The sequence below is a fragment of the Nyctereutes procyonoides genome, unplaced genomic scaffold (genome assembly GCF_905146905.1).
Source record: "Nyctereutes procyonoides isolate TBG_1078 unplaced genomic scaffold, NYPRO_anot_genome, whole genome shotgun sequence".
Lineage (NCBI taxonomy): Eukaryota > Metazoa > Chordata > Mammalia > Carnivora > Canidae > Nyctereutes > Nyctereutes procyonoides.
Window position 1 is genome coordinate 3,566,821 of NW_026575151.1, and position 24,168 is coordinate 3,590,988.

At 35.5% G+C, this 24,168-nt stretch overlaps 1 protein-coding gene across 4 annotated transcripts in view; it reads left to right on the top strand.

Annotated features, from left to right (window-relative positions):
- MAPK10 (mitogen-activated protein kinase 10) overlaps window positions 1–24,168 on the top strand; it is a 334,813-nt gene that overhangs the window by 232,074 nt on the left and 78,571 nt on the right. For all 4 annotated transcript variants that reach the window (XM_055313051.1, XM_055313052.1, XM_055313053.1 and 1 more), the window contains one exon: window positions 20,457–20,586. In XM_055313051.1, the coding sequence (XP_055169026.1) occupies window positions 20,457–20,586 (130 nt within the window). The remainder of the gene's footprint in view (window positions 1–20,456; window positions 20,587–24,168) is intronic.

The following is a 24,168-nucleotide window of genomic DNA, read 5'->3' on the forward strand; positions in this document are numbered from 1 at the left end:
AAACAATGCTATTCAGTGAAATAACTATAAAAATGATAACACATATATCCTTAATTAGTTGATTTTTGGAGGGTTGGAATCTCATCCATTTTTGTTAACTTAAATGGAAGGAGAAAATAAGCTTTCAGTAGCTCTACTTTAGGATTGACCTACCCTGTGCTCCAAAAGGGCAGGAATGGATTTGGACTCTCCAGAAGCAACTAAATTGCTAGCTCTGGGCAAATTGTATTGAAATTTGGGACTCTCCAGAAGCAACTAAATTGCCAGCTCTGGGCAAATTGTATTGAAATTTGGGCCCATTTTTTGATGCTTCAAGGTAGTAACTTCCTTTGGAGTTCTAAAACAAAAAAAGCAAAGCAGATAATCTAGCTGTATTATCTAGATCATCAAAAGGATGAAGTTTGTATTATTTTCTTAATGGTCTATTTGTAATACCTTCATAATTGACTTTTATTTTTTCCCATAGAACAATGAAAACCCAGATCGATAGCTTTCCTTTGTCTGTATACATCAGAAAGTATAATTAATTCAGAATGAAGTGAAAGCGCATTGATGATCAAGGAGATCTGGATGACTAAATTCATTACTAAACCCTTTTCCTTTGGGGTTTGTCTTGGTCAATTCAGGCTGCTGTAACAAACTACCATAAACTGGGCAGTTTATAGACAACAGAAATCTATTTCTCACAGATCTAGAGACTGAACATCCAAGATCAGGTTGCTTGCATTGTCAGGTTTTCTCATGGGGAGAGCTTGCCTCCCAGTTCATAGATGGCTATTTTCTCACTATGTCATCACATGGTGAAAGAGGAAGCAAGATCTCTGGTGACTCTTGTAAGGACACTAATCCTATTTATAGGGGCTCCACCCACATGATCTCATCTAATCTTAATCACCTTCCAAAGACCCCACTTCCTAGTACTATCACATTAGGGAGTAGGGTTTCAACACATGAATTTTGAGGGGATACATTCAGTCCATAATAAGATCTGTGGTGAACATTCCCTTAGGTCACCCCCGATGAGTCAAATCCTTGTATAACTCCCTCCTTTTGGGTATAGATAGGAAAGATAATATTCCAGACAATAAAATATGGCAAAGTGATGGAATAATCACTTCCTTGATTAGGTGTTGTTATAAGACTCTATCTTATGAGACTGAGTGGGAGATTTTCCTGTTGGCTTTGGAAAAGTAAGCTACCATATTATAAGTTGGCCATGAACCTATGACCTAGAGGTGGCATAGAGGGGCCACCTGGCTGACAGCCTGACTGGGAGCAAGGGAAAAAGGACCTCCATTCTATAACCACAAGAGACTAAACTCTTTCAACAACAATGTGAACTCAGAAGAGTACCTAAAGCTCCAGAAAGTTCTTTCAGCTTACCAACACCTTGATTGTAACCTTACAAGACGCTGAACAAAGGATTCAGCTGGGCTCTGCATGGGATCCTAACCCACAAAAACTCTGAATTAAGAAATGTTTGTTTGGGGTAATATAATAAGCATAATAAGCGCCTGGGAGACTAAGAAAGTCATCTCATTTGCCCTCCTCAGACTTCCTTAGTTATTTCTTATAAGGGGATGACAATTTGGAAATGTGCCAAATACCTATATTCCCATATTTGGAGGATTTTAAACAACTTTATGTCTAATGACTACTGATTCATTAACATGTTAGGACTAGAAGTGTTTTGCATTGTTAAACTTTGCTGCAATCAGGGAATTCACCACTTATTTTACTTAAATGCACACCCTATAGGTTGGGGTTGGAGAGTCACTTCTTAACACAAAGTATACTGAGACAATAAGCCTTGTTCAGACGGGATTTAAAAAAACAAACAAACAAACAAACAAACAAAAACTATGTACCTGTTTTTGTCCTTCCACTAACAATTAGAGGGTTCTGCTCAGTGAAGGTATTTAGATTGATAATATCCAGATGATTTGATGGTTTAATGACCTGAGATATGTGCTGTATCCCATAGTATCTTGTTCAAGGTATAAGTATCTCATGTTTACCATGGGACTATAATTTTTATGATTTTTTTCTAAGATACTAGTATTGTTTTTGGTAAACAGTATCCTCTTGGTAAGATGGTTTGTGATTCCTTCAAGTGAATCCTGATGATTAACAATGCTGAGATTGATTTTTATATTTCAACATTTCTTTAGAAATTGGGACAAAATCTCATAGAATATGGGTCACAAATATGCTCTGTGATTTTGGATAAGTTAATTGTTTTCCTCAGGCCTCAATTTCCGCATATCTAAATAAAATTATGGTATTTGTTCAATGATTAAATGTCTTTGTAGCTAATTTCTAGCTAAAAATTCAGTAGACTATTTGCTATTTATGGAAATGCACAATATGCTTTTTCTTTCCTTTTGAAAATTGCTGCTGACAAGCATAGTGCTTTTAGTGCTTTGCAAAGTATTTATTGTGCATCTGGTATAAAGCAGAATTTGGGAGCCTGGGAAGTAATTACCAAGTTTCACATCTCCAGCAGCCAATAGTTTGTATGTGTGTGTGTGTGTGTGTGTGTTACAGTGGGATAGAGCAAATGGGGTAGAGATCAGGGAGATGGAAGAGATCTTCCAATATTCGAAGACCTGTGAGTAAACTTAATCAGTCTAGCTCCAGAGAACATCACAGAATTAATAAGAGTTGGATTTTGGTTTAATATAGAAAGAACTTCATCAGAATCAGGGCCATTCATCAATAGTTGTCTTCCTCATGAAGTTGTAAGCAATTGGCTACTGATAAATTTTAAGCAAAAGCTGGCTGTATGAGTGTCTCTTAAAGGTGTTGTATTTTACATAGATTCTTTATTTGGTGAAATGTTAGATGAAATGAACTCTTAAGTCTTCTTCCCATTCTAAGTATGTAGTTTTTTGTTACCTTGGAGACATTATTTATAATTTATCAATGCTTTCAAGCAGAGAATCTGCTGCTAGAAGCTGGTTGAGGTAATCTTATGTTTAGATTAGAATGGGATATCTCCTTAATTTATTCAGCACATTGTCAGTAAGGACTACACCTCAGTGAAGTCACAGAGAACATGTCTGGCTCTAGACTCAATGTCTGAACCAAAAATTCTGGCTGGGTATGCTGGATTCATACATGTTAACACCTACAAAATGAGTTTCTTAAAGTTCATACTCTCCCTTAAACACAGAACTGTAGGCACATGTCCTAGTCCATTCAGGCTGGTATAACAAAATACCATAAATTTGGTGGCTTATAAACAACAGAAATATATTTCTCACAGTTCTAGAGGCTGGAAAGTCTGGGATCAAGGCACCAACACATTTGATATCTGATAAAGTCTGCTTTCTGGTTCATTTTAGCATAACCTTCACATGTCAGAAGGGAGAGAGATCTTTCTGGGGCTTCTCATAAAAGGACACTGATCCAATTTGTGAGGGTTCTGCCTTCATGACCTAATAATTTCCTGAAGGCTCCACCTCCAAATACCATCACATTGAGCATGAAGATTTTAACATATCAACTTACATATCAACTTGGGTGTAGATACAAACATCCAGACCACAGAAGCACATATCTTCAAGAAGTGTCAAGTAGTATGTTCTAACTATTGGTTGACTCTGTAGACTATTTTAGCTATGGGCATGTGAAATATTATATTATGGAAAGGACACACCTAGGTTTGCTGGGCCTTAAGCTTATAATATTTGGGGAGATCCCCTTTAAGAAAAATCACAAATATAAAATTCATAATGAAAGCAAATAATCTGTTTAGAATAAAGATAAGTTTTATGAGGGATTAAGGATAAATAGGTGGAACACAGATAATTTTTAGGGCAGTGAAAATACTCTGTGTGATATCACCATGATGAATAACATGTCCAAACCATAGATGTACAACACCAAGAATAAACTGTAATATTAACCATGGATTTGGGGAGATAATGATGTGTCACTGTAGGTTCATCAATTGTAGCAAATGTACCACTCTGGTAGGGGATGTTGATAGTGGGGAAGCTAGGCATGTGTGGGGGTAAGGGGAATTAAGGGCATCTTGGAACCTTCCCCTTAATTTTTTTGTAAACCGAAAATTGCTCTCAAAAGTAAAGTCTAAATTTAAAAATAAATCAATAATCAATTAATTAGAAAAAATTCCAACAAATTTCAAATTGAAAGAAATACCATGGAATTATAAGAACCAGAAAAATCATATTTTAGGGCACCAGAGTGTCTGCCTTCAACTCAGGTTGTGATCCCAGGGTCCTGGGATTGAGCCCCACATTGGGCTCCCTGCTAGGTGGGGAGTCTGCTTCTCCTTGTCTCTCCTTCTCTGCCACTCCCTCAGCTTGTGCTCTCTCTTGCATGCACACTCTCTAATAAATAATAAGTAAAACCTTTAAAAAATAATATTTAACTAATTAATGTAATACTCCTTTTACTATATTTTTGGCTGCATATTCTTTGAACATGTCTTCATATGACAATGACTTTATAATAATATTACCTATAGAGAAAATAGAAAATTTAGTCTCCTGTCATGGTTGGTCAAAACTTATCGTTTATTATTGATAGTTTAGAAAATATTTTTCATCTTCATAATTCATTACTGATACAGTCATATACTTTAGACACTAAATAAGTGTTGTTGAGAATTGTCAAATTTGGGAAAAACTCTTTCTAGTTTCTTTTAAGTATGGATTTCAATAGTAGAAAATATTGTTCACAGATTACCTTCTAGATTCATGTATTGCAAACCTTGTTTCTTCACCACTATCTTGTAGATACATACTTCCAGCATCAGGCCGTGTTCACACAGTGATATAACTGCTGGCCCTCCACTCCTTGTCACAAGATTGGGCCCAATGGTAGCAATATTCTTAAAAATCACACCTATACCAGAAAAAGTTGCAGTGATTTAAATACATAAATTATTTCAAAATATATAATAACCCACTGAACCAAAATAAATGTATTCCTAACTTAATTTTGCCTTAGATCCCCAAAATATCTGTAGCCACTCCAATTCTACCTGATACATGTGGAAGCCGGTGAAAAGGAAGAGGAGTATAAAGAGACCACGGTCTTAACCCTAGAAAATCTAAATGTAAGCAGCATTAAGTCTTGCTCTTTTAAATTGTAAACAATTTGTCATCTAAAAGAATTGGAGTTGAGATTAAGATCAGAAATAGTAAGAGGCAAATTTTTGTTGAACTAAGTGACAAAATTAATCAGTTTGACTTCACAGTCTTAAAAATGCATTTTTGATCACTATTATAATCCATCTAAGATTTTGAAAGTCATATTATCTGCAAATTTCAACAAGATAAATTTATTTGGTTAGATGTATTTTCAGTACAAAAAATATATTCTATTTGGGTTTTCTTTTCAATCAAGGGCAGTATAAAATCATCATAAGACTAACAGCTATACTATTTCAATATTTTAACTCAAGATGCATAGCAATAAAATTACAGAAGAATTATGTTTAAGTTTTATCTGAGTATGAAGGATTACCCAAATTGCTTATTAACTCAGTATGAATTAGAGTACTATCTTATATTCTGAGTAGAGTTTGAACAAAAATGAGGTGACCATTGGAGTTAAGTTCTAGGTTGGTATTTTATTGTGTTCATATTTGATAATCTCTTCTGATCTGGTACACTTCAATTTATTTCATTGCTCTTATCAAATATTGTTGGCTGTGTTTTTTAAGATAGTATTTCAAGCTCTTATTTCATAATTTAAGTGTATTTTGAGAGTCAATGTCAGTGTTCACGTAAAATGTTATTTGCATTGTCTCATAAATAACATGATTTAAAAATATTTAGTGGCAAGTAGAACACTTTTTAACATTAACATTTTACATTTGTTAGTGACCTATAAACAGGATTTATGCTGAAACAATTGACTAATTGCATTTTTGGCACAACATGCTGCCAGTAATTTGATCATAAACTCATGGGGCCATCCCCTCCACCTCATTTTCTACCTTGAAACTGCAATAAAGCTATGATTTATGATGTAGACTGGGGAAGAATTATAGTCCTTGTTTTAAAAATACAGCAACTAGTGTATGCCAAGATAAAATCCTAGCTAAGTAGGTATTTTCCAAACTGTGCTTTTTAAAACTGATATATTAGTCTTGACGCGCAGTTTGGGTTTTTTAAATCCTCAAATTCATTATCACATCCTGCAGTGATAGTTCTTTATGTTTATTATGTTCTCTACTTCTTGCCTCTTAAACTTTTTTTATGCCTGTTAGCTAGATCATCAAAACAACCAGATCTTGTTTGTATGTGTTTTCAATTATTAAAATGAAGCCAAACTTGAAGTTTTTTTTTTCTAGAAGGAGCAATGCATTTAATATTAGTGTCTCATTTTCAATAATTCTTCAACCTCATAAAGACCTACAGTCTACAATCTGCCATTATTGCTCTGTTCCTGATCCCCCTCTTGTACTCCTTTTCCTCTTCATGTGGTTTAGATGGGCCTCATATTATAATTTATCCTCTATACAAACTATCAACTATCATCCCCTCTCCTCTTGCTGGCAAAACACAAATGCTGGTTAAATCTAACTCCTTAGCACTAGGATGAATATGGGTGGAGAAAAACATGAAGTTCTTTTGACTACACATACCTAATTTCAAGATCAGCAAGATGAAGTGATTTTATTACTGTTCAGGATCTTGAGTTCACTTACATTTCTACTATTTTAGGTGACAATTTTATCCCTTCCCTCTTGCCTTAAAACTCTTTTTCCCCACCCTCTCACTCAGCTGATGATCTTGTTTCCTATTTCATTGAAAAACTAAAAGCCAACAGAATTAACATCCACAAAGTGCCCCCTACGGCCATAACTACCTACATCCTGGCATCTGAACTCAGTTAATCCACTTTGCCTGCTGATACTGTGTACAGTGTTTCATCCTATATAAACTAATCCCATACTTGCAACCAGTTCCCTCTCCATTTTATCACCTCCAGAATTATCCTGTTTGGCATCCTCCATATTTCCTTAAAATTAGAACTTCCACTAGCATCTAGTATTTTCTACTCTAATTTTTTTACCTGATATTTTTAGTTTGTATTTTATTCCTCTATTTTGTATTCCCCAATATGTTACAGTTCTTTGAGTACAGGAAAGTTAACTTGTACATTGTATCTATCACAATAAATATCAGGAAGTTTTTGCTTAATTTTGTAACATATGGCATGATTTATTAACATTTAAATTCAACCTTCTATGAAATCTTTTAGTTTATCCAAATAAATATATCCAATATGTAAAAATAGACACATGGTAGAAGATGAATAAATTTTTGTTGAGCAAGTGAAAGGATAACCACATAGTCTTAACTGAACTTGAGTTTCAAAAATGAGTATTCAAATTAAAAAGAAAAGCACAATAGAATTCCATTTCCCTGTGGTGCTTAGCAAAAAGACAAAGAAGTATTATTTTTACAAACCTAGGATGCAGAATTTAAGTGCTCAAATGATCTCACTTATATATTAGTTATGGTGTCCCAGAATAAGATGATTAATAAAAATACGTATGTGCATGTGCACAGATGCCTACATACATCAGAATGCTTTCATTTATCAACAACACAGGAAGAACCTTTGGGACAAGAGTGTTTTTACTTTTAAATGAGTCTTGTACATTCTGACCTTCTCTTAAACTTGGGCTGCATCACAGAGTCCATAAATAAATAATCTTTTCCAACCTGGATCTTATGAATGTTGGGTGCCTTGTGTTTCTAACTGAGCATACATAAAAGCACAAAAGCAGGATGTAGTGGGAGGGCTGTTAAAATCAGCTGGTCAGTAAATCCATCTGGGGTCTGTAAACCGGTTGTTAATGACAACAGCCAACAGGAAGAAGGTGGAGAGTGCAAGAGGCGGACATGCATTTAGGAGTAAAATCAATATTCATATTTGACTGGTGTGGTACATTTTCTACAGCTGGGCAAAGTAATTCCATCATGTAGTCTCAAACTGCTAATTTTCTATCACTGGGTAAAATTCTCAGGGATATAGGCTATATGAAAAGAATACTGTATAGACCAAACCTTGTGTGACTGGTCTTCATGTTTGTTTAAAACAAACACAGAACTAACAAATGCAGCATTTACTAGCCATTTATCTAGTTTTACCGCGTGTCTCTTATAGAAATCGGCCTTATCAAAAACATTTTTGTGACTTTTCAAGGCTTTTGGTTTGTAGTATTTCTTGGAAGCTCACTTCTTTTATAAACACAGGAGCAAAGCTACAACAGAGGGTAATTGTACCCTCAAATCTCGCATATCATAATTTTTTTGTGAACAAGTCATTTAACCATTCTGTACCTCAATTTTCTTTTTTTTCCTTCTTTTTTTGTACCTCAGTTTTCTTTACTAGGTCACCAAATTTCTATAGAAAGTCAGCAAGTTAATGTTAATATCTAATAAAGAAAATGCAGACAATTCTATAGTTCCAGAAAAACTGAAGAAAAATTAAGACATCTCACAATGTCATACTTGTGTGCTGTTACATCTTAATTTTTCAAATGTTTGCTGTACTTCTGTATATTTATAATGAAAATGTTTGACCTTTTATTCTGAAATAATTTCAAAATTGTGGGAATTTTGTAAGAATAGTAAAAATGATGATAGTAAGATTATACTAATACTTATTTCATATGGTTTTCTTCAGGCTCAAATGAATTCATGTACAGAGAGTGTTAAGAACTTTTAGATGCAAATAAGTGGGAGAAAAAGTGCTTAAAACTAATAAATACTGGTTGCTATAATTAAGCTTCAGTTTTGCCACCTGAACAATTGGGGATAATAAGAATGCCTGTCTTATAAGATTGTTGCTTACGTAAAACTTAGAAGCCCAGGGTTTTCCCAACCTGAGTTAATGATACCTTGTGCTACAGAAATAATAAAACTTCTTAGTGGAAGAAACCCAATCCTGGACTCCAGGATTACTTGAGTAACACTACAATAAATTCAAAATGGCCTTTACTGAGGTTTTGTTTGTTTGTTTGGATTTGTTTTTGTCCTAGAGTCAACAGTCACATTAAGATTTCCAATATGAGGTTTACCTAGGTTTCATATCAACAGCTATCAATGTGAAGATGATTCTAGTTGATCTTTGCTGAAGCAAATCTGGCTAATTATTTGATATTAGGAAAACATTGGTGGGAGAAGGTACAGTCACAATATTGTTTATAGAAAGTGCTAATAAAATTTGGTAAAAAAAGAAAACAACTTATTTGTTAATCTCCCATTTTTCACACTGATGTCTTTATACTTCAGGGTGGAGGCTGGGCAGGGAGGAGTGTGGGTTCAATAGCCAGGAATACTCAGAACTCTGTGGTGACATGGCAGGTCATACTGGAACTCAAGTTTCGTGTGAATACTGAAGTGTTGGTGGGGAATTGAAATTTTATATTAAAATAAACATGGATGTATATATATATATATACACACATATATATGGGGTTAAAGTATAGATTTTATATGAATTTTGTTTTTTAGATTTTATTTATTTATTTGAGAGAGGGAGAGCAAAAGCAGGGGAGCAGCAGGCAGAGGGAGAGGGAGAAGCAGGCTCCCTGCTCGGTGGGGGCTTGATTCTGGGACCCTGGGATCATGACCTGAGTCAAAGGCAGACACTTAACCGACTGAGCCATCCAGGTGCCCCTTGATTTTACATTGATTTTAAAGATGACACGACTTCAAAAATACTTAATAGATGTTCAACTCATGTTTGTAGAAATTCAAGACCTATAAATTCACTCTGCTCTACCATTGGGAGTACTGTAATCATAAATTAATTTACTTGTTTAACAAATACTTATTTAATGTCAATGATATGCCAGACACTGTATCATGCTTTACAATGCAAAGGTGAGAAAGACTCTCATTATAGCATTATTTACAATACCAAGGCATGGAAATAACCTAAGTGTCCATTGATGGGTGAATGGATAAAGAAAATATGAGATATATAGTTCTATCTAATCTATGTATATATAGATATAGTATCTGTCTATATATGTATATATAGATATAGATATTATAGATATATAATATAGAGATATATAATACATAGAGATATATATCTAATATCCTATATATAGATATTATAGATATTATATAAAATAGATATTATAGATATATATGAAATACATCTATTTTTAATGGAATATTAATCAGCCATTAAAAAATTCTGCCATTTGTGACAATATGACAACCTTGAGAGCATCATACTAAGTGAAATAAGTCAGACAGAGAAAATAAATAATATAGGATCATACTTATATATGGAATCTAAAGAAAAGAAATTTATAGATACAGAAACAGAAACACATTAGTGGTTGCCAGAGATAGGGTGAGGTGGGGAATGGGTAAATGTAGTCAAAAGCTATAAATTTCCAGTTATAAAATACATAAGTTTTAGGGATGTAATGCACAGCATGGTGACTATAGTCAACAATATTGTGTATTTGAATGTTTCTAAGAGAAAAGATCTCAAAAGTTCTCATCATAAGAAGAGTTCTAACTATATGAGGTGATGGATGTTAACTAAGCTTATTGTGATAATTATTTTCAATATATACATTTATTAAATAATCATATTGTGTACTTTAATATAATATGTCAATTACATCTCAATAAAACTAGGAAAAAAGTGGTGATCAAGAGTCATGTGGCCCCTGCCCTCATAGGACTTATAATCAAGCAGTGGGACAGGTTTGCTGTTGTTGTTAAGCTAACTTAATTTTCATAACAATATTATGAGGTTCTATTATTTTATTACAGCTGTGCTACTCAAGACATTTTTTTTGATAAGTGCTAAAAATAAGCAGGATTAGACACAAAATAATATGGGCAGGGATAGCCTAATTTACATAGAATAAGACTGTGAGAATGGTCAAGTATAGATTTATAGAAGCAAGAACTAGTGCAAGGGGACTATTTAAGGGGCAATCTCTGTGGTACCTTAGACACATGGTAATGGAAAGGGAGTATGAGTTAAACGGACCAATTTGAAAATATACATTGTAGGTACATACAAGCCTTCCTCATGGATTGGATTTGGGGAGGGGATGAGAAAAGAAAACTTGAGATGCCTTCTACACTTGAACAAATGGATGTTTAAGGGAAAGATCAGAGGAGGGTAATTTAAGGTTAAGAGAAAAATCAAGTTTGTTTGGTTTGGGAATATTAATTTTCGGATGTTTCTGAGACATCCAATTAGAGGCATTCAGTGGACAATCATATATGTGAATCAGGAGCTTTGAGAAAGACATCATAGCTGAGATGATATCTTGGCATCCTGTATAGCCCTGCCATTTAAAAATATGATGCCTGGTTTATTTAAACATTTGTCCTTTAGCTCATATAATGCCCTTTTATTAGCATATTTAAAGCTCTGGAAATAAACACTTAGCAATAGCAAATACAATTTCATGCAAAAAGCATGTCTGGGATAAAAAAGCTAAATCTTCAGGATTTTGGCCACTAAGGAGCACAACTTTGAGGGCAGAAAAAGATGCAGTAAAAGGCAGCATGTAATAAGTCTATTATAATGATGGTACAAACTGCAGAGATAGAGCTCAGTTTCATAAATATCAACCCAAATATCAGACTAGGGGAAGTGAATTAAAAAATAAATGGCATAAAAAAGTCCAAGGGGGATAGACAATAGCCAATAAAAATTCTACATGGATATGTTAGGAGGTGTTGGAGGCCGTTCATAGTGAGCAGTGCTTACACCAGTCATCAGGCTAGTGGAATGCAGTCATAAAGCCAGAAACATTGTGCTGGAGCCGGTTTAGAGGAAGACAAAGTAGGTCCATAGGTTGGGCAATATTTATTCTTATCATCTGTGCTATGTGCAGGAACCATTCGTCACTCCTGTGAGTCACCTAATGGATCTCATCAATTTTGCAATTGTCAAGAAATAGTCCCAACCCCTGAGCCAAAGGAACATTTTACTGTCTCTGGTTCCTTCATTTTAAACGTATCCCATTCTTACCACAAGGACAATATGAGAGTCAACTGTTTCAGAGTTGGGTTACTTGCAGAAAAAAAAAAAAAGAAAGAAAGAAAGAAAGGATGCACTCAGTAACCTTCCGCTTCTTGACTAAGTCCAACATTATCCAAGTTCTGAAACTTACCTAGGTTGCTATGCAGATTTTTTAAGGAAGATCAATATTAAAATAAGACTATCAGATATACATCATACTTCTAATTTTATTGCCAGGAAATAGCTACAGGTGGAAATGTAGCAGTAACTACCGAAGAGCAGTGCCTTGCTTCTGCCTCTTTCATCTTGTCAGAGTGACCTGCAAAAGCTCTTCAACCAGGACCCAAGTGGTCATGAGCAGCAGGAAGCTTATCCTTCATCTGATGCTGGGAAATTTTGATGGTGAAAGGGCACATTCAAATACAATGATATGTAAAAACAGTGCCATTAAAATGGTTTTAAATTAACTTATTCTTTAAAAGTAAACTAGGGAAGCCCGGGTGGCTCAGCGGTTTAGTGCTACCTTCAGCCCAGGGCTTGATCCTGGAGACCCAGGATCGAGTCCTACGTTGGGCTCCCTGCATGGAGCCTGCTTCCCCCTCTGCCTCTCTCTCTCTCTCTCTCTCTCTCTGTGTCTCTCATGAATAAATAAACAAAATCTTAAAGAAAAAATGCCGATTGCCTTTCTGAAACACCTTTATTTTTTTGATTAAATATCAGCTTTGTCTCTAAATTTTTGTAATAAAGTGAAACTTGCCATGTATGTATAAAAATATTTACAAATTTTGGTACCTATAAATTCTATTTTTTACTTATATAGAATTGACTTATAACATTAAATATGTTTTAGGTATATGCAAATTATATTTTGATTTGTAGAATATTGCAATTTATTTGGACCCAATGTGAATTACATTTGTATCACAACTAATTCAAATCCATTTCTGCCCTATAGATTTCTTAATTTGGTAAGAAAATTGGTTTTAGTATGATGATATTCTCCAAAATAATTTGTATTTGTGTTATTGAAAAAAGTAAGTAATGGGTCTTCTATGTCATTTTCAACTAAGATTTTAAGTTTTTACACTATTGTTAGATGTTTCACCTTGAATTTTCATAAGCCTTATTTTGAGTTATTGAATTGGATAAATAATCAAACTATTCTTGAAAAGTACTAATTTTATATTTGAAGCATTTGGTAAAATATAAAAACTTGAATACTTACAAAATTATTTTTCTGCTAATAGAACACATTAACAGCTTTGCTTAACTTTTTGTATGTATCCAAAAAAAGGAAACCCTTAGAACTTAAAATGAACAATACTAATTTAGAATAAACAGCCATTTGACCTAAATGAAAAGTCCTGCTTCAGGAGTAACCTGTAAGTGCATCTTTTGCAGGTGCATGTATTAAATTACTGTGGTTGGGCAGTCTTCCTGAAATAATTACGGACTTTGAAATACATACTGATGTTCCTTTAGAAGAATTATTTTCTGGTTTTCACTTGGTTGTGCCTAAGAAAACACAAAGAAATGTAAATTCAGTATATAGTATTCCAATTAAATATGTATTCTCAGTTTTCTTTATTTTTGTCAAAGGGTTTATCACAAAAGGGTTAAAGAAGCTTTACTAGACACTAAAAAAAGTAAGTAATTATAGCTTTATGCCACACAAATGGCAAAACCCACATGCTAAGGATATTCTGACCCACATAGTCTGTGTGTTCTCTATATGCAGATTGACCAGCTTCTGTAGCCTCACATATTTCATAGCAAGCCAAACTGTAAATTTCCAAGTTTCCAACTTACCCTATTGAATGGCAGCCTGGCAGCTTTGTGGACTCTGTAGGTTAAAACATGGGTATGAACTTACATGGGTGGTGCACTGAATGGTCATGAAGGGCAGCAGGGTGAGCATGAGACAACTTGTCAGAAAGATAAAAATAGAGCAAGAGAGCCAGTACCTGCATGTACCCTATAGCCCCATCTCACCAAGATGAAGCAATTTCTCTCTGGGAGCCTTCAGTTTCTTCTCCAATGCCATCATCCCATCCTGATTTCCAATAACATGGCTGCCTTATGTCTAGGGCAGCTGTCTTCTTTAGGTTCATCTATTTTTGGTGGTAATGAGTTTGTTTAGCTGATCCCGTATTCTTCATTAAGGTTGTAGGTCTTTGTGAAATGTGCCCTGTCAGTAGTTCACTGAAGGGAGGGGCTTCTGAGTGCCTTGCTGCCCCTACTTCAACTCTGTTGTTCATTGAGCGGTTTTGGTTGGAATCTATGAAACTAGGCTTGGTCATCTGGGTTAGTTTGTTGCATAAGTGAAATGGCTTTACTTGATGTTGAGCTCTGAATGTAGCTTTCATCCATAATCAGACCCTGCCTTTTGATTAGAGAAAGGTCCAGGTGAACTCCATGCTTATTGGTGTGTTTGGCCATGAATTACTGCTTGTCAAATGTTATATTACCCAGAAAATACCTTATGAGGTGGCGATTGCATGCAGGAGATTTATTAGGGAGTGTTTCAGGGGTTAACACCCGTAGAAAGGACAAGAGGCAAAAGTTCAGCTGTGATGCAAGCTCAAAAGAAGCCTCAGCTGACCCTACTGGGAGTTCTGAAGATGGAATGAGCCTTACCAGCTGTCCTACATTGGAATGAGGTGGCCAGACATTTATAATCGCAGGTTTATCAGTCATTGAATGAAGGCCTCCCATGAAGAAAGTGTAGCCTTTAGTTAAGCAGATCTTTTTGGATGAAATTATACCCAACTGAGGTTAAGAGCTGAGGGTTGTCTGCTGGCAGCACTCTCAACAGCTGGGATAATAAATCCTTTATTCCTGGAGGGGAAATCTTAGCAATGCAGCACAGCACCTATACTTCCCTTTGATGCACTAATGGAATTCTATCATTGGCTTTTTTTGAACATGCTGAGAACCAATTTGCAGAAAATCAAAAATCAAAAGTGCCTAGGGCCCACAAGAGTTATAGTGTATCCCTGAAAATTGGACATGGCTAATTCTAGACTTTCCATCACATAATATCACTAATATTTTTCTTACTTAAGTCACTGTTAGAATTCTATTGCTTGTAATCAAAAGCTTCCCTGACAAAACATAAGCAAACTACTACAGCTAAGCAATTTAATGACAAAAGCAATTAATCAAAAAAATCAACTGTTGACTTTTGAGGGGGTGATTAGGGAAGGCTTCTACTAAGGAGATGATATTTGGGCTGAAACCTGAATCACAAGATGGAATCAAGTAAGTGAGGATGTGGGAATAGCTTTCCTGGCATAAGGAGGAATGATTACAAAAGTCTTGAGGCAGAGATGAGTTTGGCGGTTTCCCCAACACTGTTTTCCATGGTGGAATCAGTGTCTCCACAGAATCTCTAGGGGTTGTAATGTTTGGGCACAAAAGTGAGATATTTGAGGGCACTGGGATGAAATTTTTTTGGGTAGCTTTCAACTAAAGTCCAGGCCTTTGGAGAAGGTCACATGAGAAGCCTGTGGAAAAGTGAGAAAAGAGCAATGAAAGGTACAGCATTTATCCCAGGATCGAATTTGGTCTGCTGGTCTATGGCTTAAGATGTTTAAGATACTGTAATGATAAGGTTTTTAAAGTTAAAAAAATTAAAAAAAAATTTAAGACATAAAGTTCTCTTAAGGCCTAGAGATATTTTTTGTTTTTTTTTTTTTTTTGGCCCACAAACCTGTTAATATGATCCTTTAAATGTGAAAGGAAAGGGATCAAGAAAATTATCAAATGAATGATTATTTAAGACGAAGAATATTTGTAACAGCAGGTTGTCTGCAATTGCTTGAAGGAAAAAATAAAAAACAAAAAAAGCCCTGATAAATATATTGAGAATAGTAGTTGCCTGCAGAGAAGCGTGTGTGTGCATGTGTGTGTGTCTCCATGTGTGTGCTTATATAAATACATACAAAGAAGTAAACTTAGCTTTATAGCATCATTACATGACAGGAGCATAACTACAAAAAGCTATGTCCTTCTTTTTAAAATAAATCTGGTAGAAGTGGAGGTGAGTTAGTACTGTGAGTCAAGAAATTGTGGAAAATTTTTAGCAAAGTTGCTGGAAAGTTGCTGGAAAATCTTCATAAAGATTTACCTCTTACCTGCATGAAGAGAAAAGAAAAAAAGTACTGAAAGAAAAAAAGTGAGGTGCTAAGAACCAAGACTCTAAAAAAAAAAGATGACTCGAGAGTAATGGAGAACTTTCAGACATTCATTTGTGACTATACAGCAACAGTGATGCCAATTTGCAGATGTATTTGCTAAACTGCTGCCAATAGTCACTGAGGAATTATAGAAGATGGGAACAATTGTAGTGTCATCCAGGGTTCATGGCAGGAGACAGAAACATTTAAAGTAGGCAAAGATTTAATACGGTAAATTGGGTGCTTACAAAATCATTGGAAGGCCTGGAGAAGTAGCCTGTAGTCTGGGTTTCTTGGAATGACTCCCAGACACTAGAGAGCTGAGTCACCAGGGGACCTCCCACCTCTGAGAGTATCATGATTGTAACTGAGATTTAGGAATCATAGAGCTGAAACTCTGTACTTGTTACTACTGTTGTCACTATTCCACAATGCTGGTGACTGGGCCCTGGAACCTGGCCTCCCCTGTTGCTTCAACCCCTCTTCTCAGCCAAGAATTTGGAGAATGAATCACTACTTGCAGAAAAAAAATTTTTACATCTCCATGAGACCTTGATTGCAAACCAAGAAATGGCTGAAGATGACCATTTTCACTTTTGCCTTACAAATCTCTCATAGTTGCGTCTTTGTGGCAGGACCTTATTGGAGTACAGAGCACTAGCTGCAAAAGCATCTGGGAATTGTACATTTAACTCCCAAGACTCTTCCATCCAAGAAGACATGATAAAAGGTGGCAAATAAAAAGTCAATGAGCCAAACCGCAGTATTCCATTTCACTGTAGACAGGCAAATGTTTTTTATTTCTTGAAAGGGAAGAGAGTCTAAGAGACATCTGCTGAGCTTGACATTGGTCTTAGTATTGGTTAGAAAAGTCACCCTGTAAGCCATTAAGAAAGGACATAGCAATCATTGAATAAAAAGTTCATTAAAAACAAATAATACTAGATAACTCATTAAAGTGGTAAGTAATAGAACTATATGGCTATACTATATCTAGATTTTAACAAGACTTTTGCTCTCAGTGTTTATATTTACATCATCGGACAAACTTGGTAAATGTGGCCAAGATAGTGATATAGTTGAATGCATTTGTAATTAGTAGAAAGATGAAAAACTGATGAGTAGTAGATACATGTCCAATTGTAGCACATGCCATAGCAATTTTTTAAAAAAAGATTTTATTTATTTATTCATGAGAGACACACAGACACACACACACACACACAGAGGAAGAGACACAGGCAGAGGGAGAAGCAGGCTCCATGCAGGAAGCCTGATGTGGGACTTGATCCCGGGACTGGGACCTCTCCCTGAGCCAAAGCTCAATTGCTGAGCTACCCAGGCGTCCCCACCATAGCAATTTCTATTTTATCCTGACCTGCACTACACAATGACTCCAACAAGAACACTGATTTTAAAAATAGCAATAGTCATTATCTATTAAGTGCTTACTCTAAGTGAGGCACTATAGATACATTATTACCTCTTTTATTCATTACTATAATCTTGTCAGACTGTTATCTCCATCTTGAATATGAGGAAGCTAATGACAGAGTGTTAAGTGGCTTGCCCCAGCTCCACATCTAGTAAGCAGCAATGCTGAGATTCATACCTAAAACAGCTTCAAGGAAGAGTTATCAGGGGGAGGGAGAAAACCACATTTCTGGAGGAAACTGGTCAGAACATCCCAAGAACCGCAGAGCATGGCATTTTCTCAGCTGTTCCACATGAAGTTGGAAGCTGGCCCACTGTCCTGCAGGATCTGGTTGGTATCTCAGGCACTCAAACGCACAGTGACAAGTCTTCACTAAAGGTTCACATAAAACAATGAGATGCCAATCTACGAAATAATGAGAAATGCCATAGTCAAGCTGACCAAATGTAGATAATATTCCTGCATGCAAAAATCTGAAGGACAGCATGACCAGAATGTTGACTACAGAAAATAGAGTCAGCTGGATCAGAGGGTGCTGATCAGAATGCCAACTGTCCATAGTCTCTGACTATCACAATGCAGATGTGAACATCTCCCTGGACCTACGTGGAAGGGCACTTCTTATTTAATCAGAATTTGCCTCTCTGATTCCTTTCTAGGCTTGCATGACTGATTGCTATTTTTTCTTTAGATAATGTAATGAGTTCAGCTAAGTTGTTTTGGCCTAAAATTTATTCTCTCTAAGATATTTTTTAATCAATTTCCTGCTGATACAATTTCTTAACTTCAGAAAACAAGTTTATTCCTGCATTTCCAAATTCACTGTTGTTCTTGGGCACTACTAAAGATGTAGGTCCATTTGACTCTTTCCTTTACCTGTGCTGCCATTAGCAGGTTAACAAGAACAGAATCAGTGCTGACATGAAGAGTTTAAAAGCAGCACAGATTTTTAAAAGATAGTATTTTTAATTAACATAGGCTCACTTTGAATCAATAGTATGTGATATTATTATCAAAGAAGTCAAGACAGACTTAGCTGTATTAACTGTGTCAGCAGAATGAAGGAGCTAGTAAATGAATGAAGAAGCTGATAGCTCCACCCTAATCTTCACTGACAGTTCATGCCTTGACTAGCAATGTTTATTTAGTTCAGGATCAACATTTTCAGGTATCAACAGACTGGAATATATTCAGAGGAAGTTGACCAGATGGTGATAGGCCCTGAAATCACATTCTGACAAATGGTGGTAGGACACTGGTGATGTTTGGCTTGGGAAGGAAAAGCCAAGAGCTATTGGGTGCTTATAGACTAGGCCAAGGATTGTGGGCAGTCTTTAAGGATTTCAAATATTATGGATGTACCATGACAGAAAAGGGAATACTTTATTTTGAGAGTTACCCTGGTAGGCAGAGAAAGTCTGCAGAAACCACATGTCTCTCAAAGAGAGACAACTTTGCTTATCAGAAGATGACATTTCTAACTTTCAAAGCTGCCCAACAACATAATGGGCTTGATATTAACATATCATGTTTTTGGAGATGCTCAAGCAGAGACTGGCCAAACTTTTTCTGGAGATAATTTGGAAGAGAGTATTACATGGAAGAAGGGACCAGATGAACTATAAGACCTTGTTCAACTTTATCCCTCTAGTCTTTCATTGTCTTACAGTACAGTAACCCCTTTTTATTTTATTTTATTTTTTTAATTTATTTATGATAGTCACAGAGAGAGAGAGAGGCAGAGACACAGGCAGAGGGAGAAGCAGGCTCCATGCACCGGAAGCCCGATGTGGGATTCGATCCCGGGTCTCCAGGATCGCGCCCTGGGCCAAAGGCAGGCGCCAAACCGCTGCGCCACCCAGGGATCCCCAGTAACCCCTTTTTAAACTTTTAGTTTAGTAGTTTAGTTGCATGGACCCTGAATGGTTAATGCCATTTCTAATTCAAAAGATTAATTGTAGGGGACACTGATTGCTGCATTTTTTCCTGGCAATTAAGAAAAAATCCAGCATCATCTGAAGCTGCAGGGATGGGGTGGGGGGGTGGATTGCAAAAAACATTCTGTGAATGAGTCATTAGGTATAATACCAAACAGAGACTCACTTCCTTATTTGATCCCCAGACCCATGTATTCTGAGTATGGAAGGAACAGTACTGTATATGGATTGCTTTTCAAAGCATCGCAAATTTTAGCTCTCAAATAGTTTGAAAGCTTCAAATGTTTATAGCATTCATTTATTTCTTTGAATTTAAATGCAGTTATTTATGCTTCTAAAAACCCTCTGATTGCATTCCGTATTTTGAGTTTTGTTATTGTTACTGTGCATACTTTAACATCAACCAACCTGTGCATTCATGGCAATGAATAGCATACCTTAAAATCTGGCTCCTGTGAATGGGAAGGAATAATGTTCATTTAAAATAACCAAAAAATGATCTGGTTTTATAGCTAGAGAAAACCTAAATATCACACATTATTAGATGAGAAATTCAAGCCCAGAGAGACAAAATGACTTGCCATATTCACATGGCTGGACCATTAGAAAAGAGAGCACTTTTCTTTGTTCTTTTGTCTCCCACTCGAGGAGGCAATTATATACTGGGGTTTTTTGGCAAGATACTCTTCTTTTTTTCTTTTCCTAGCAAGTAGAATGATTTGATACTAGTCACTTTTAGATCTTTATTTACAACTTAATTGGCATGTGACTCGAGGAGAAGGTATCAGAGTAGGAATCCAAAATAGTATTTTCTTTACCTATATCCTCTACCCATATAGTAGGCAGAAATTCTAAGGGCTACTTTGTTCGTAATTCTGAACTGCTCTTGGATCTCTGCAGCGCTGCGTATGATGCTGTTCTTGACAGAAATGTGGCCATTAAGAAGCTCAGCAGACCCTTTCAGAACCAAACGCATGCCAAGAGAGCTTACCGGGAGCTGGTCCTCATGAAGTGTGTGAACCATAAAAACGTGAGTTGTCATTTTTAAACTTCTGGCAGTGGGAGGTTGTGAGATTGGAGAAAAAAAAATTCGTGCCAACTTGAGTAGGAAAGGCTTTCTTTACTTTGTAATTTCTGCCTGTTAAGATTGTTTATCCTTCCATATGCTACATTTGATTTCATTGTCCTCATGATAGCTTTCTGCTTAAAAATCATCTAAAAACCATATGGCGTTAGAGGGGATAAATTTGATAGATATTTCCTGCTCTGAAACTAACCGTATTTGGTTCTCTAGCTCCAAATTTACCAGGGAGCTCCATTTTTTCCCAAAATAATAAAAAGCAAACAAATACAAGTAAAAAAAAATTCTACAGAACACCATGCTATATTTCTTTATAATTTAAATTTAATTATTAACAGGTGAAAATTTGTTATCCTCTTTGTCTTTTAGTTCTAGTGGCAGTGGCCTTCAAATGTTCACTGTACACACTGTGCACAGGGTCTCATTTTTTGTTAGAGTTGGGCAAATGTGTGGACGTATATCTACAAGGCACTTTGGGACAGGATCTTCAAGAGCATTTCTCTTGGGAACTCAGTAGGATGTACCATCACAGGACTCCCTTCTGTTTCAGAGTATAAACTTCTTTAACTACAGACAAAACCCTCTAGAACTCTTTCTATGCTCCCATTCTTAGTAAGGCAAGATGAGAGAGAATTCATTATTTTAATAATGACTATTATTAATAAATAACTGATATAGTGCATATAATTTATTACCTCTAAATATATAATGAAAAGAAAAGATAAATTATGATAATAAAACTATTAACAGTAGCTATCATAACTCCCTGAGAAAGTTTTTCTGAAGTATGAAAATCACATCAGATATATGAAATTATCAGTGCTGTCTTATAAACAAATGAATTTGTCGTGAGGCTAAGCATCTCTCAGTGGCTCTAAAGAAGAAGCAAATGTACACATGAGAGTATAGTTGGAAGATATTTGAAATACAAATATGTGGATTGTTTCTCAAGTGACAGTGTTTTTTTCTTCTATTACTTTACTCTGATGACTATAGTTCAGTCATTTGACACATATTGTTAAATCAATGAAAGGTGCCCCATGTGTAGATCAGATGCTAAGATTATAGTAGTGGATATAACAGAAACTAATCCTTGCCCATGTGGAACTCATGTTGTCCTGGTGAGGAAAAAAGTCCATCTGACTGGGTGATGGGCGCTGAGGGGAGCACTTGATGGGATGGGCACTGGGTGTTATAGTATATGTTGGCAAATCGAACTCCGATAAAAAATATACATATAAAAAAAGAAAAATAAATAGGCAAATGTAGAGAAGGTCAGATGGTGATTAGCACTATTAAGGAAAACAAAGCGAAGAAGGAAAATTATTCTAGTCAGTGCTGGATGGGTGGGCTAACTTTTTAAAGTAGATTGAGTGGGAAAGGTCTCACTAAAGAGGCAAACTTTATGATGTACCCATCTCTAATTTGGCCAGGCAAGGAACATGGTACTTCTAAAAAGGAATATATAAACAGCGGAAAGGATGATTCATACGAAAAGTCATTCTACTAAAGCAAATTGTTCTTTCAGTATGTTAAATAAAGGCAGGAACAAGATTAACCACATGGCCAATGCAATCTATTTTTATGATAGCAGAGAGGATGAGAAATACCATGGGCAATGGAAAATGGATAGATAAAGGCAATGAAGCAACCATACGGGAAATGTTGATAGTTTGTGTTTTCATATATTTATATTTCCCCAGTCTTCCTTCCCAGCCCCATAATACAATAAATACATTGTAGAGAAATTCCCACGCACTTTGCCAGCTTGAGGGAATCCTATATTTTCATTGTTCTTGACTGAAGCGTGGAGGTTCTCATTTAAGACACCTAAAAAGAAGTTCCCAGTTGAAAGGATTACCTGTAAATGGCTTTCTACCTGCTACCCATCCCTTTTATGTGTGTATGTGTGCATGTGTATGTCTAGGGAAATAAATTTCTGGAACTAGTTAACAGGGAGGAAGTTCACTTGTGACCAAATGTAAATTCCACAGGAGTACTTGTAATACTAAGTAAAAGCAGTCAGAATGCAGAACTCTGTAAATGCTCTGGAAAGTAAAGTAAAACAGTGAAGTAATCCCAACTTTAATAATAGAGAAGAATATCCATTTAGAAAATGAATGCTCAATTCTAGGAAGTGATGTCTAATGTGATTGTGAGACCAGACGACAGTGATTCACATCTACATTTTAAAATGCTGGAATAAAGAAACTGAATCAGATTCCTGCATGAAATTGTTGAACCAAAATGAAAATACCTCTGATCCTATGTTTCTAAAGACACGTAATCTCATTGGTTATTAGAAGGAATTAGCACTTACAAGGGAGCAAAGAAAGAAGAAAATCAAAGAAGATGAAGGCCATAAAAACAAGACAATAGGAAATGGGAAAATAAGAATAGATGGTGGAGAATTTACCTTTTAAAATAATCTAAAATAAATAAATAAATAAATAAATAAATAAATAATAAAATAATCTAAATTACATTTAGAATACCTAGATTATTTATTTTCCAGGTTAGCCTTTTTCCATATTTAAGGGTTATTTGTGTATGGTGTATGTGTGTGCGTGCACAGTCTCTGATGTTTTTGTTTGAGGACATATCAAAATGAATTACTTTGCAAAGTTGATAAAAAAAACTAGAAAAACAGGCCCACTAAATATGTGTGAGATATATACCATGAGAGATGTATCACATAGACATTTTTCAACGCAAACTGCCAGTAAATAGAAAAAGACACTTTAATCACAAGTTTTAAAGATATTTTATATTTTGAATATAAAAATATTTTCTATTTTATTTCTATTTGAGTATTCTATTACCTTAAGGTTGTTTTAAAAGAGGTGATCATGGTTTTATATTATAAAAATCAATACGTTATAGCTATTGCCATATATATGTTGATGTATATATATTACATATATGAAAATATTGCATGGTACTGTGGGTTTTTTTGTCAATAATTCCTCAGCAAATGAAACTATGTGTGGCCTGAAGCATTCCCTAAACTTGACTGCATTTCTCAGATATTTAATCATTTTGTTTCATTTTTTATTACTTCATGTTTCCATACCACTATGCAGTATATTTGGAAATGTGACAAAGTTGTTTGGTTTTTTTGTTTTTAATTTACTTATACTAGAAGGTAAACTTCTTTGCTACTTAATATATAAAATAATGAAAGCAGGAATCAAAATATTTAAGAAACAGAATTTCGATAGCTTTTTAAATACATTTTCTTTTTTTTAAGATTTTATTTATTCATGAGAGACACAGAGAAGAGAGAGGCAGAGACAGAGGCAGAGGGAGAAGCGGGCTCCATGCAGGGAACCCGATGTGGGACTCGATCCAAGGACTCCCGGATCACGCCCTGGGCCGAAGGCAGGCACCAAACTGCTGAGCCACCCAGGCATCCGCTTAAATACATTTTCTACTAAATTCATTATTGATAATCATCTAGGATAAAACTTTTCCCAGGATATCATTATAGCATTAATTTAAATAATATTTGTGTGTGAAACGGAAGCAAAA